Source organism: Alligator mississippiensis, chromosome 4 (genome assembly GCF_030867095.1).
Source record: "Alligator mississippiensis isolate rAllMis1 chromosome 4, rAllMis1, whole genome shotgun sequence".
Lineage (NCBI taxonomy): Eukaryota > Metazoa > Chordata > Crocodylia > Alligatoridae > Alligator > Alligator mississippiensis.
Genome location: NC_081827.1, coordinates 177,864,329 through 177,878,931, shown reverse-complemented (window position 1 = coordinate 177,878,931; position 14,603 = coordinate 177,864,329). Strand labels below are relative to the sequence as shown.

At 38.8% G+C, this 14,603-nt stretch overlaps 1 protein-coding gene across 10 annotated transcripts in view; it reads left to right on the top strand.

The window, feature by feature from the left end:
* Positions 1-14,603, top strand: part of ERBB4 (erb-b2 receptor tyrosine kinase 4) — a 1,202,068-nt gene that overhangs the window by 1,148,869 nt on the left and 38,596 nt on the right. For all 10 annotated transcript variants that reach the window (XM_059727137.1, XM_059727134.1, XM_059727130.1 and 7 more), the window contains 4 exons: positions 1,266-1,341; positions 3,328-3,474; positions 6,677-6,774; positions 9,067-9,237. In XM_059727137.1, the coding sequence (XP_059583120.1) occupies positions 1,266-1,341; positions 3,328-3,474; positions 6,677-6,774; positions 9,067-9,237 (492 nt within the window). The remainder of the gene's footprint in view (positions 1-1,265; positions 1,342-3,327; positions 3,475-6,676; positions 6,775-9,066; positions 9,238-14,603) is intronic.

Here is a 14,603-nt window from a genome sequence, read left to right as displayed (position 1 = left end):
ATGAATAAAACAGCTCTGCCGTAGAAACTGTTCCTGCCTGGAAAAGTCCAACAGACTTTCACAGAAATGAAGCCAATGGACTTGTACAGAAATAGAATAGGTTCTCCAGGATTTATTAGAGGGGGATATCCCTTCAGTAGAAGCATTAAACCAACCTATACAATTTAAGAGCAAATGATATCCCTGCCACACAGATAACTATATTCTAGTCAACTACATACAGGATATTTTCCTAAGAATTTGAATGAGAGCCCAATCGCTGCTTTATACACCTGCCATCCATTCATTTTTTACCAGATCACTTGTGGCTATGGGTTTATCTGGTGCTTTGTTTTTCCAACCACATGTTCAGTAATTCCAAAATAGGGTGACCCTTGGTGGGGTACAATGCATACCCCAAAACTGCTTCTATAGGGCAATTACTGTTCCAGCCACTGTCCATTTGATGTCACTGGAAGTTGTGTATAGAGACAGCTCATGCACTGGGCACTTCACACATGCAAAAGCTGTGAAAAAGAGAAGCTAAGATCTATCATAATATTATCTCATTACCTTGCAGTATTGCGATTTCTGTGCAGGCTTTTAAGTGTAGTGCAATATTAAATGTCTTCACTGAAGGGCAGCCAAGATGCTTGTGCTTTAGTTTTCACAAACACTTGTCAGAACCAAAAGAAAAAGCTTATTTTTCCAGTCCCCTAAATGCTCAGGGACTTGGGTATGCTGTTTTGGCTTTCTCTCTCGTCTCTTTTTATATTGGGCAAATGGTTTGGCTCTTAAATATTAAACCAAGGGCTAAGAAGGATCGACAAGATACATGGTTCTTTTTATTTCTAGCCTTATCATATTCTGCAGGTAAAAATCTATATATTTTTTTCTATTTTATTCTTTTTTAGTTGGATTCTTATATTGTTTCCATCACTGGTGGTGGAATGCCTACTTGGCTTTCTGCTATGTGGGTGAACAACTTCACTGGGTCAAATTATCTTTCTGATGCAGTCACATTGAAATAAAAACTTGAATTCAGTGGAGTTGCACAAATTGGAAATCATTGCTATACTGTTTCTACTGGGGCTCCTTGAATGATATTGGGAGCAAAACTATAGCCAAGTATTTCTTTACTTCAATTTTGTATTAGCCACCTGAGCTTTTATGTCCTGACGTATGTGTATCTTTTTTTAATTACCAGATAGCAAAGAGGAAGAACCTATCAATGTTATTTTATTTATTATTTTTTTCTAACTTTCAATTATCTCTTCTTTCCCTAGATGCCAATTAAGTGGATGGCTCTGGAGTGTATACACTACAGGAAATTCACCCATCAAAGTGATGTTTGGAGCTATGGTAAATTTCCTCTGTTACTGTGCTTAAGAATTCATCTCTTGTGTGATGCATTGAGCCAAGTTTGTGTGTGTGTATGTGTGTGAGCATGCACGTTACAGATGCTTATTTATCATTCTTTTTTTCCTAAAGGAATTAATACTATTGCCTTTCATTCCTGCTTGTTTAAAACATATATAAATCAAAATAGCATTGTTACCTGTCTCCTGTGTTATTTTCCTGCTTACTAAAATGCATTATCACAATGTCCCTGCTGGATTGCCTGCCGCAAGCTCTGGTTTGGTAGCAGTTTGGCCAATCATTGCGACAGAAAAAAGTTCCTTTTAGTTTAGCCACAGATTCGTCGAAATATGGCTGCAGGTCATAATTTTCTACAGTCCTTTGAATATCTAACTGTAGAAGTCATGAATGTCAAAAAACATTATCTGGTTTATGGGAGTTTCTGTACTAACATCAGATAAAAGGGAATTTGTCACAACAGAACCAATACAGCGAGAGAGAGAGGCGAGAAAGAGAAGAGAAGCTGACTAATACAGGTTTGGATTAATTTGATAAACAGATTTGAAATTAGTTCGGAAAGGCCAGGCCACAAGGAATCTACTCCAATAATCACGTCTTCTGGTAACAGAGGAGTTTGCTTAACTGTTAACTATCATATCAGAATGAACCGTTGTTTCATATTTCCCTGGTGTTTTTCCTGTTTACTGTATCGGTAATGGCTGAACTAGTTAATCTGCAACTTTATAAGTAGATCTGTACCACATCAAACCCCTAACAGGCATTTAGAAATACTGGGCCTCATCTATTATTTCTGTTTCTAAATGACATTGAAAAAAAAGATGCACAGTATCATCTGAAATCTCATTACTCACTCTTACCTGTGGGTAGCAGCAAAATACAGTTTGCTGTTGCTTGGTAGATAACTTCTTTCTGTCCAGCTGAGAAAGAAATACTATAGTTAAATTGTAAACACTAAGTAAAACAAGATTTTTTTCCCTCCCCAAAGCATGTTTGCTGCAATTAGCAAAATAGACATATTCATCCATTATTTATGCTGCCCAATTTAAAAACAGAAAGCCTGGCATATATGTGTTTTAAAATTAAAAAAAAAAAAACAACAAATGACAAAGTTTAAGTGTTGCACATCAATGAAGGAGAAAATGTATGTGTGTTATGGATGTCAATTGTTATGTATTTCTCCTTATATTAGTATGACAAAAATATGGTTGTCAGGTTTGAGTCATGTTTTAAGTGACCTTTGCGATAAAATAAAAGCAAAGCAAAGGAAACTTTAGGGAAACAGCAGCATTTTCAACTTTGATGATTGTCTTTTGGGATAAATTCTGTTATTTATGATATGTAGTATTTATTTTCCTGCTTAGCTGCCAACAAATCCTGTGGTTATTCAAAAAGAGTCTCTTGGCTTTAAAGCATAGCACTATCATAACTCAAATCCATAACATGATCTAAAGAAAGAATAACACAACTGACTCAGTTTGACTTACAAGGCAAAGACAATGATATAATCATATCCAGTTCTGCACCTTTGTGGGAAATGGATGCTATAACTTAATGAACATCAGTGTTTTCCTCCCTTAAAATAATACTGTATGTCAGACATTCATTTTCTTTTTTGATAGGATAAAGAGCAGGGCATATTCTTTTGTTACAGCTTCCTTTTACTTTCCCACCAAGTATTTCTTCTAGGCGGTTTGTTCTTCTATTACTCCTATCTGTCATGCATTCTGTTAAACCAATAAAAACAAGATAAATTGCTTCCCAGATTTCCAGTGCTCTTTAGATGGTGAATCCAACACACATCTGAACAAGCTATATCCACTTTTCATGTGCACCAATTCTAGGAATGAATCAGTTATCTACATCACATTATAATCCAATATTGAGTCACTAACATACACTCTCCAAGGCATTTTTTAGAACTTAAAAGAACATGATCATAGTCTTAAATTCTTTTTTTCCCCTCCACAGGAGTTACTATCTGGGAGCTTATGACTTTTGGTGGAAAGCCCTATGATGGAATCCCAACACGGGAAATTCCTGACCTGTTGGAGAAAGGGGAAAGGTTGCCTCAGCCTCCCATCTGCACCATTGATGTTTACATGGTGATGGTGAAATGTGAGTAATTGTTGCTTTTAAACTTGTTAGGGTTAGTGCTAGCAGAACCCGACTCCATTGCATCTGCAGTCACTAGCAGTACTGGGTAATAATGCAGAACAAGAGCTTCCTAATATATTGTAAATTACATTTGAACACTGCATGCACACTTTGCAATTGTAAAGGATATGAATTTAGCCATGAAGGCTTGAGTTATCTCAGCTTCTTGTTATTGTCAGATGGTATCTCACATCCTTGCTATGAAGTCAAAATTGTATGATTGTTATTGTAAACCCTTGTCATTTCCATGACAATTATTTTGATGTTAAAAAGATAGCATTAAATATAATTAAAATACATAGGTAGTTAGGTAGAGAGGGGTGCAAGTGGAAAAACTGGTTCCAGAACACTATTCCAATCATTGAGGAAAGAAACCCTTACTTTTTTTACTATTTTTATTATTATTACTAAAAAGAAACTGAATTGATATAAGAAGTCTAGCTGAGGATTTATTTTTGTTAGTGTTCCCAGTCACATCCAATACCCCTTGTATTTTAGCACAAGATGAAAATAGCGTGCATCTGGCTTCTCACATACCCTGCCATCCTTTCCCCCAGCACATTCATACTAGAAAAGTTATCCTCAAAGCTGAGGCTTCTAATTTAAAAAGAATTAGAAGTGTCTCTGTGGTCTTCCTGACTTAATTTAAATGAGATTAACATACAGCCGCCTCATCCATCTGACATGGGCCTTTTCCTTTTAATTCAAACACAAAAAGTGAGAACAAAGAAATTTAACTGAAGGAGGCAAATATATATGCTTAATAAGAGACCTAGGACATCTCTCTTGTCAGACTTGCATTTCCAACATGTGTCTTGTAACATTACATGGGTATACTATATCACACAAGAATTCACTATTGAGATATAGTCTCGTTTCACCCCTAAACCTGCCAGATTGAATCCATCACTAGTCATTACTGATGGAAGTTTGCCACATATACAGTACAGGGATGTTTGGTGATTTCTGTTAGGCTAGTTTAATAGTTTAAATCTAATTCCCAGTGAGTAAGTGTATACATCATAAAAATCTTAACCCTTTGTATTAAGAGAGTCCCTCCTTGAGACTGCAGGCAGATTGGCCAAGCATGATATTAGGTTTGAAGTACTCTGATAGAGCACTGGGGGGTAATATGAATTTCAGCCTTATATACTGTACGTGATAAGTAGGTAAATAGGATCTGAGTCTCCAGCACACCAATCTGTTACCTTTAGGATAAAATTTATACACATGAACAATTTATATAGGGATAAGTGGAGGGAATTTTGTTCAACATATACTGACCTGTTCATTTATCTTGCACAACATTGATTCAAGGGCAACCTATCCCTTCTAACCTTTGATCATCTGTGGCTCAAATATTACTTTTATACAAATCACATGCATTGTCCTCCATAGATTAATTCCCCTTAATATATCACGTCTCCCCTAGAAACTAATTTGGTGCTTCTTATTCAGGCTGAATAAAACTCATGCCTGTGAACAGTCCTGTTGATAGCTGGCATGTTGATGTGCATAAGTTTTTTTTGCTTATGAGTAAGCAGAATCAGGCTCACAGCTATTAATAGCCCTACTAGATATGGGGAAAAAAAGAGGAGAGCATTGGATTATGATGTCATCCTCTAACATAATGGTGCCAACCATTTTGGCAAGTGTGCCATAAGTTAAGTCCAAAGTATGAAACAGTGCCACTCTAATAGTCAGCTACTGCTGCTGCCCAGTACCACTGAATCCTACTACCACTGCTCCTGGGACATGGCAATACTGAACTAGGCAGCACCTACTTCCATGGTTCCCACAAGGCTAAGCCTTCCAACCAACAATGACCCTCAACTTAGATCTCCTCAAATGCCACTCCAGTCCTTATCCCCTTCCCTTCCCCAAGTACCACCCTAACTTCCATCACCAGTGTCCCCTTTAACTCAGTTCCCAGGGTTCATGTGCCAAACACACAAGCTGCCTATGCCATTTGTGGCCCATGTGCCATGGGTTGGACGCTACTTATCTAACACAAAAGCCTATAAATGGAGTAGTTGATTAGAACAGCTGAGCAACTGGGAAAGTTTCTCATTTGGATCAAGCATCAGGATATTCAAACAGAATGTGGGTTCTAATGGTTAAGAAGCATTCTACAGCATTAAAAGAAGATGCAAATAGATTGAGTATTCTGTTTTACAAAATATCCTACATGCTAAGAAAATCTTAGCTTTTTTACTTCTTGGTCACCACTTCATCATAATAGGACTATAAAGAGATACGGTCCACTTCATTTAGACTTCCTGCTAAATAAAGACAAGTTCCTTGAAAACTGCTGACAGTATCTTTTATTAGGAAAGGCTAGCACTGAGATAAACTGACTGCTGTTGCTGCGCAGAATACACCCATTGGTTTGTTTTGTAGCAGACATTGAAAAGGAATGCTATTTTTCCTAATGGACTTTTCTGAAAGAATGAGGGGAAGAACTTGTAAGAAGCGTCCTTGTATGCTGAGATGAAGTGATCTCAATAATAGCAGTAGCCATCAGCAAGGCTTATGCTTGCAGCAGTACTGAGGATGTAAGCTCTAATACAGAATTACCTGAAAGGTGAAGAAGCAAACATAATGAAGAGGGCTTTCAGATTTGTTTAGCAGCTTTTATAATCAGAGATATTAGAAACAGTAGATCTGCTGAAAAAGGTTGTTTTATCTGTCACAATAGCAGCATGTTGATTGTGCATAAAGGGTCCCAGTTGAGATCAAGACCTTATTATACTTAGGGTTCTACAGATCCTTAGTAAGACATAATCAGAAATAATTTGACAAGACAGACAAAGGAAGGGTGGAAAGGTGGTATTATTGTTCCCATTTAGGGATAGGCAACAGGGGCACTAAGGATTGAAGGTACTTGCCTAAGGTCACAGAAGAAAATAAATTAGAGACCAGGAATTGAACCCCATCTCTAGTGCGTTAACTAAAAGATCAGGCTTTTTTCTATTTTAGATGCATTGTGTATTATTGTCTTCCCAAGTTTCTTGAACCCTTTAACTCTGTTTTTTTCTGTTGACTAAATACATCAAAGACAACTTTACATCTCAAACGTGGGATTGTTTTTCAGGTTATTCAGCACTGAATAAATTTTCTTGTTCATAATAAACCAATTTTTATTCTTTACATTTGTTCCTAGGCTGGATGATTGATGCTGACAGTCGGCCTAAGTTCAAGGAGCTGGCTGCTGAATTTTCAAGAATGGCTCGAGACCCTCAAAGATACCTGGTTATTCAGGTCAGCAATTCTGAACATCTGCAAATAATTTTAATTCTGCCTATAGAGCTATAACGCTGATGAATGTGCATCAGCAGGTCTTGCATCACCACTAACAGAGAACTGAAGTGATTGTAATACTATAAAATAGCTGAAAATATAGGCTTATGCCAAGATTTGACAAAATGAGCACCTGAAATTCAGCTGCTAGATCCATATTTAGGCCCATACCAAGATGGTCTAATTTTTCCAAAGCAGTGAGTGCCAAGCAACTTCTGTTGAAGTTATAGCATGGTATTAGTATAGAAAATACTTAAAGCAGAGAACTGTATTTAGTATTACAATCAGAAGGAAACTCTAGTAAAGTGAAATTTGCCTGCAGGAAAGTCAAGTACAAGGCCTTCATCACCAGTTGAGAATAGTCAGTGCCTAGAGAAACTGTGTTCATAGCAGCTGCCTATGTACACCTCTTATGTGATACAGGAAAGTTATCTGCCCTGACCTTAGAGGTCTGCACACAATGCTGTAAGGGAAAGAGCCCTAAGTCTCTGTATTTGCTATAGCTTGCTAATCTCTGATGACCTGCCCAGGTATATATGGGATTTTGCTTTCCAGATCCTCTATGAGGCCTGGAACCTGAATCTCGTATGTGGGTGTAATGAGCTTCACCAATAATTTTCATGTTATGGTGCTACCAATTTGCAAAATAGCTCAAGCATCAGTGAGCTGATTACTCCCTGTCCCCACCCCCTGATAGAGGTCTCTCAGTATCCAGTCCTTGACTGGCATCCTCTCTCTTACATTGTGGTTTTTATCAGATTTTACCCCGTCAAACTGAAAAGCACAAGGAAGGAGGATTTTCTTCTTTTTACTGAAGACATTCATTGAAATAATTCAATACCCTAATGCTTGATTCCCTGGGAAAAAAAATGTTGACACCTTTTTAAGCACTGGGGCTATAACTTAGATTCAAGCCAAAGGAAATGAATCCATCTTTCTATGAAGTCAGTTTATAAGGTCTCCATCACTGTAATGCCTGAGCAATACAAAAGGAAATGTGAATACAAATAGCAACATCAATAAAATAATTGTTAAACACCAAAGGCCAAATCATGAAATCAATCTGACCCAGATTCTGATAGTCTTATTCTCCTTGAACAATCTTGTGGGGACTATTTGAGCAGTTAGATACTAGTCAGCATGAGTAATGGCACCAGAATGTGTCCTTTTTCTAACAGTATTCCCTATTGACTTGAAAGGGGAGTTCTGCTTTAAAAAATTGCTCTAGCCCCCCAAAAATTGAATTGATTTTACTGGCTAATATTTTTCCATATTCCTTACACTTCTTTTCATTATATTTTAATATCATTCTTGAGGGGTTTTGTTACATAATTTGAAGAGTACCATATTTTACCATTTTACGCCAGCCATCTGGCTTCTTTTGTGGCCTGGCTGGACTGTAAAGGCTAAATATTCCTCTACACTCAGTAATATCACTGCCCTCATAAAAAGCCCAATAATAATGTAATCAGGAATGATAATTTTTCTGTGGAATTTTTTAACCAACCTATACGATTCTCTACAAGAGATATTTTTATCATTTATGATCTACAGTAAGACATAAGTTTCCAGTGTTGTTGTAATTCACTTTTAATTTATGTTAGTTTTAATAGTTTCTATAATATAAGTGGAATTTTGATCTTTGTTTATACAGCTCCTAGCACAGAAGGACTGTGATCCCTTACTGGGAACCCTGGGTGCTACTACAATACAGTAGCATTTTTGTTGTTTGTTTTATTCTAACCCAGTGCAGTTTCTTTTGGTTCTATCCCTATTAAATTCTTTATGTCCTTCCCCATAGAAAAGAGGGAAATTTAGTCCCATGAGATCTCAAAGGCACAAATGGAAAAGAAAAAACAAAAAAAACCTAAAGCATACAAAAGGACCCAGCAGTTTCCATGTCATTCTTTGTTTCTGTGTGAGCATTAATATCTCAAATATTTCTCCAAATACATCAAGCCTTGTCAGAAGCTGGTCGACTGGGTCACACATTGAGTTTTGCTTTAAAGAAGAAAGAAAAAAGTTCAATAACAGGAGTGCCAAAATTGTTTGGTGTGATTTAGATAGTTATTCCCTTTCTGTCAGCAGATTCCCAGCAAAATAAATTATGCAGCCATAGTGACATTGCACATGAAAAGTAATATTTGTAGGTTTTGTGTTGTGATGGAGAGGGTGTATGAAGGGTGAGTGCCCCAGCCCAGAGAATTAATTAATCCGTTTGTTATCTTCCTCCAAATCATGGGATACATTCAGGGTGATGATCGTATGAAGCTTCCAAACCCTAATGACAGCAAATTCTTCCAAAATCTACTGGATGAGGAGGACCTGGAAGATATGATGGATGCTGAAGAATATCTTGTTCCACAAGCGTTTAATATCCCTCCTCCCATCTACACTTCCAGGGCAAGAATTGACTCCAACAGGGTAAGAGCAACCTCTGCTAAAAAGCATGGAGAGAATATTTTGTAGTCTAGTCAAACATAATCCTGAGTTACCCTGCAAACTTGAAGCCTAAAGTGTCTAGAGAGTGACTATAAAAATGGCATCACTGGGTCCCTGTTTATTGCATCTCGTGAATTCCAAATGAATAGGACAGCTCAGAAGTGAGAAAAGATATGTTTTGAACAGTTGACTGAAAGCTCAAATGGGGCTTGTAAAGTTAAGCTGCATTCTTTCTGGATTTTGCCTCCTCCTGGCCAGGAATAAAGATCCTATTGCTCTGAGTCTTCCTTAATGGAAACCCATGCAACCTCTTTATCTTGAAAGGGATTATACAGGTGTAACTGAGGGCAGCTGGTTTGTTGTGGACAATCCTGTTGGAGCATCAGGGCTAGGGACAGACATTCAAAAAGCTTAAGCCTGAATTGATTCAATCTTTGCAGGTTAGTGTAACCTGGCTAGGCTACATCACTTTGTAACTGCACAGACATCCCAAACATGCAGGCATATTCCGCAGTGGCTCACACTAGAAGCTGAGGGGTGCTAGAGCAGCCCTCCCTTCCCTTGCACAGGGCTGAGCTGAGGGGGGCCATGGCCAGGCCCTGGCAGGACACTCTGATTAGGGAGACGTTCCTCCGCTTCTGACCAGCCCAGCAGGGAATTGATAATAGCGTTTATCAGCCCTAACTCAGTGTTTATCACCTCATTAAAAATACAACAGAGGGACATTACCAACTACCTGTTGATTCTCTCCTTGTTCTGTCTGCCATAGCACAGACCATAGCCATCATGTGATCTGATAGCTAATGCTGAGAGGTGTCTGTAAGGCAGAGGGGATGGGGAAGAGAGGGGGAGCAGGGACGTCTGCAGTCTGTGCCAAGCTGCAGCAAGGGAGCAGAGGGGAGGGGCCAGCCCTGCTTTGGAGCAGAGTGCTCCACCCAACCCAAAGAGCATGCTGGAATGCTTGGGGTGTCTGGTTTATCTTAAACCAGGAAGGGGTGTGGGACAGATATTGCATAAACTGGTTTGACCCAGATCAATTAAGTCTGATACTACATTCAAACAGGTTTATCTCAAACCAGTTTCAGCCATTTTCAAACTAGTTTATGTGCACTGAGCATCTGTTCTGTTACAGGTTTAAACCAGTTTGTGATCACTTAAACCATTTTCTGTGTAATGTCTATCCCTAGCCCATGAGGCAGATTGGAATCTAGCTGCTTCTCCTGTCTGTGGCTCCTATTCCCCTGTTGTCTGAGTACCTCCCAAGTTTTCATGTATTTTTTCTCACAACCTTCCAAGGAGGTATGGGACATGCTGTTATCTCCATTTGACAGATGGGATACAGGAGGGTTAGTGACTCATGCAAGGTCGCTAGGGAAGTCTACCGCAGAGCCAGGAACTGAACCCACCCATGGCTTCTGAGCTGCTGGCTACCTGCCTAGTCATGGGACCATACCTTCTTCCTTTTTCCATTAGTGCATTGGCTTTGCTGGTCTAACAGGAGATTTACACTTTAAAAAAGTGTTTTCACCAAAGCAAGGAAGTAAGGCTTCAAATACAAAGGAATTAGAAGTATTTAATCAGGTCTATAAAGGCTAACAGTGGAAGAATCACAGTGGAGGGACAAATCAGAAAGAGTACTTAACTCAAGGAAGCATTTTAGTATATGCTGGAATCCTAATGAAACTGAGCGGAACCTCTGAATGTGCTTAAAGCTAAGCACAAGCTTACCAGGTTTCCTGAATCAGGATAATTGTTTAGAGACTTATTTATGGAGCCATTGCTGAGGCTGAGCCAAACTGTCCAAGTGTATTCAGTGAATAAAACTGGACTGTAAATTTGGCAAGAATATGGCATGACTATCAATATTATTGTTTACTTCTATATTTTGATTGACAGGGAAACATTTTTTTTTTTTTGTGGTTTAGAAATATTCTTTTGATTCCTCTATAGTCCAGACTGTTCCAGATTTATGAGTGGAAATAGACTGATCACATTGCACATGAATGGCAATAAATAGTACTTATGAAAAGTAATCTGTAAAAGAGCAGAACAGTGCTACATCTAGATACTGCCACCCCAAGTACCTTATTCTGCATAAAGTCATTCTGTTTCTCATGGCATAAGGTGGTAATTAATCGACAAAAAGGAGGTCCAAAATCTACCCCCTCCTAAAATATCAGCATATTTTAAATATTCTGCCATTGTTTTTAATTAGATACATGGAACTTATTTTAGTCATCAACAAAAGTGTGTAACTGAGGTTCAGTTCCACTTGCAACTTCTCTTCTTACAGTCACTGCCAGCCTAGACTTAGAACTCATTTTTAATGCTCATGCTGAGCTGAAATGAGTTCATTTTACTCTCATTTTCCTCCAGAGAGGTTCTGTTTCCATTTTTGCCAACTTCTAATGAAACTGTGAGAAGAAAAAGACAGTGGGTACCTGCACATTTTAAGGTCTAGTTCTGCTCTCATATAGGGACTGATGTAAATCAGGAGGAACTCCACTGACTGCACTGGAGTTAAAGCATTTACCCTGATGTGAGGAGATATATGGGGCCCTTACTATACGGGCACCACAGTATTTACTTCACCCATAACATACTGAAAAGGGCAATACTGCTAATATCAAAGCCAATTTAAACTGAAAAGTACTGATGTGAAAATGGCACCTCCATTTTCAGTAGCTGCCTTCCCCATCTATCTTCAGAGCCAGCCTGACAGAGGAGTTGGTCTGAACTCAGGGAATTAATTCCAGCAAAGAAAACATTGTGAATGTTCTGAGATAGTCGCTTAAATGTGCTGTTTGAGCAGTCAGCACGCTTGCCAGGTTATGCATGGAAGGTAAACACAAAACACAGTCCAAGTGAATTTATCTAAAAAATTGAAGTGGCTTTTTATAGCATTAATGTAGCCTAAGATCCCAGTCATGCAGCTGCATACATAGGTGTGGGTCCTTTGAAGCCCTTGGGGCTCCGTGTGGGTGCAGGAATGGGGCCCTAGTCATTCTGAATGCCACAAGGAGAAGCTCCATCTCCTCCTTATCTCTTACAATCACTGTCAGTTTCCCATCTTGGTGTGAGACTGTGATCCTTTCTGCTGAAGTCAGTGGGGGTTTTAACATCCAATTTAATGACAGTAGCTCATTCTCCTTATCTCCATAGCTCTGTACTGGTGTGAATTTCCCTACAATATCATATAGAAATGGAGGTTTTTTACTACTCCTGGTATTCAGCTTTTCCAGTGGTTTACATACTCTGAGCCAAGCCTTCTGGGCCAGGTAATCATTGAGGTAGCGGGTAGGGAGCCTGCATCCAGTATTCACATCCCCTGATTGCAGCATACTATACTCCATAGGGGCTCCATTCACAGCTGAGGATGTGGCTGAAGAATGTACAACTAATCTAGAATAGCAGCTGTTGGAATCACTGGAGACTGACGTCATGTGCGGGGGTATTAATTAACCTTTATAACCCTGAGCCATATTCAGTGTCTTGGGTCAGGAAATAAAATTCAGTCTCTTCCTAGCAATGCCACATGTCTTAAATGTATTTGTAAAAGCTACCAACCAGAAGGCACGCAGGCATGTGTGCAAATATAGGTCAATTCAGATTGCAATAGGGCAATATTAGTGCACTGCTAGAGCAGCTTAGTGGTGAACAGGACTCATTGTACACAGTAGCCACAGAAAAAAAAGGTGTTTCCCCCTCTCCTTCCTCCTTCCCCTGAAATAAACTGTTGTGCTTTCTGCTCTGCAGTAATGCAGAAGATTTAATATCTTGTATAAAAGAATATTCCATTGAGACTAGATCCCCAATATATTGATTGTTCCACCACTGACCCTTCATGTAGATTTAAAACGAAATGCACTATAGCTCCATTAATATGTACTCTTTCTATTCAGTGTGCTTTAAGCACAGATGAATGTCAGTTGCAAGAACTGCACAGTGATTACTTTCAAGTTCAATCTGTCCAATGGTCTGAGTCTGGCTTTTTCTTTTTCCTTTGGGTAACTTTGATTTATGTTTGTTTGGTGTAATGAATATTAATATTAAATGATCTCATTATGATCATTGCTATTACCATAAATACTGAATAAATTGATACAGCTTAGGCAGTTTATGTTCATTGTTACTGGAAAATTAAATTTTATGTAAAAATCTCCATACTGGTTGGTAAGGCAAGACACAGAGGCAAAAGCTACAAAATCTTCAAGTCATTCCTAAAGGACCTTGAAAGATATGGCATACACCATCTGGTCCTGCAGCTATTCTGATTGTCTTTAATTTAAAAAATAATAATAATTTTTTACAAAATGCATGCATACCATAGCAATCTAATATACTCTTTCTTGAAGCATCATCCTTTTGGCTTAAATTTTATAGCCGAACAGTTCTAGTAGGAAGAGATGAAAAATTTCAGTTAAGAAAAGAGAGATTATGACCCTCTTTTACTTAGATGGTAGGCATCCCTTTGTTAAAGAAGGCTCTGGTGTTTTTGCTGTATGATCTCAATCCTAAATCCCTGTGTTCTGGTACATGGGTTAGACACTAATCAAAGCAGGGAACTAAAAAAACCCCAGTTTCATATGAATTAGTACCAGGGACAGAACCTACTGAAAAGGAGGAAATCTTATTAGTGGAGTTTCCCTTGTGCCAGAATAAATAGTGTATTGCATGCAGATGTGTGCAAATTTTGGCATCTTAGGGAGGGGGGATGGGGATGCCAAGCACTGGAGAGTGTTATTTTAATTTAATTTACCCACTTACAAGCCACTCTTCTAGCACAGGCTCTCTGTACATAGACCACTACTGTTGTGGCACAGGCTCCTTTGGAGCACCATTGTGGTGCCCCTCTAAATGGTGCTTGTTGATTTAGGACCACTATTACATTACTGATTGTATGCCTGATCCCTTAGGATCTGTTCCAAAATGCTGAAGCCACAAGACCAGCGTTTTTCACTGGTTTCAAGGTCTTCTGTTATTCAGCCACCACATACATGCTTTGGCTTCCTAGCAGCAGGACTATTGGTCCATGTTACCAGAGCTGCTCTGCCTATTGCTGAAACCTAGGTTACCCCCTCCCACTCCCCCACTTATAAAAAATGCTAGCAGTTAATCCTGCATTTAGTGTACCTTTTGGGTGGGGGACACACTGAGTTCTTAATGAGAAGTGTGAGCTTTCCATGGAAAATTTCCACTTTTACTTGAAAAGTCTGAAAGCCAAAAGTACCAAAATCAGCAAGGAAATTAGCAATTGGCAAGTTTCCTGTTCTTCTTCTAGCCTAGCAGAAATGTTTGTGAATTATCCCATGTTTTTTGGAAGGCTAACCACATCTACCACAGTGCTT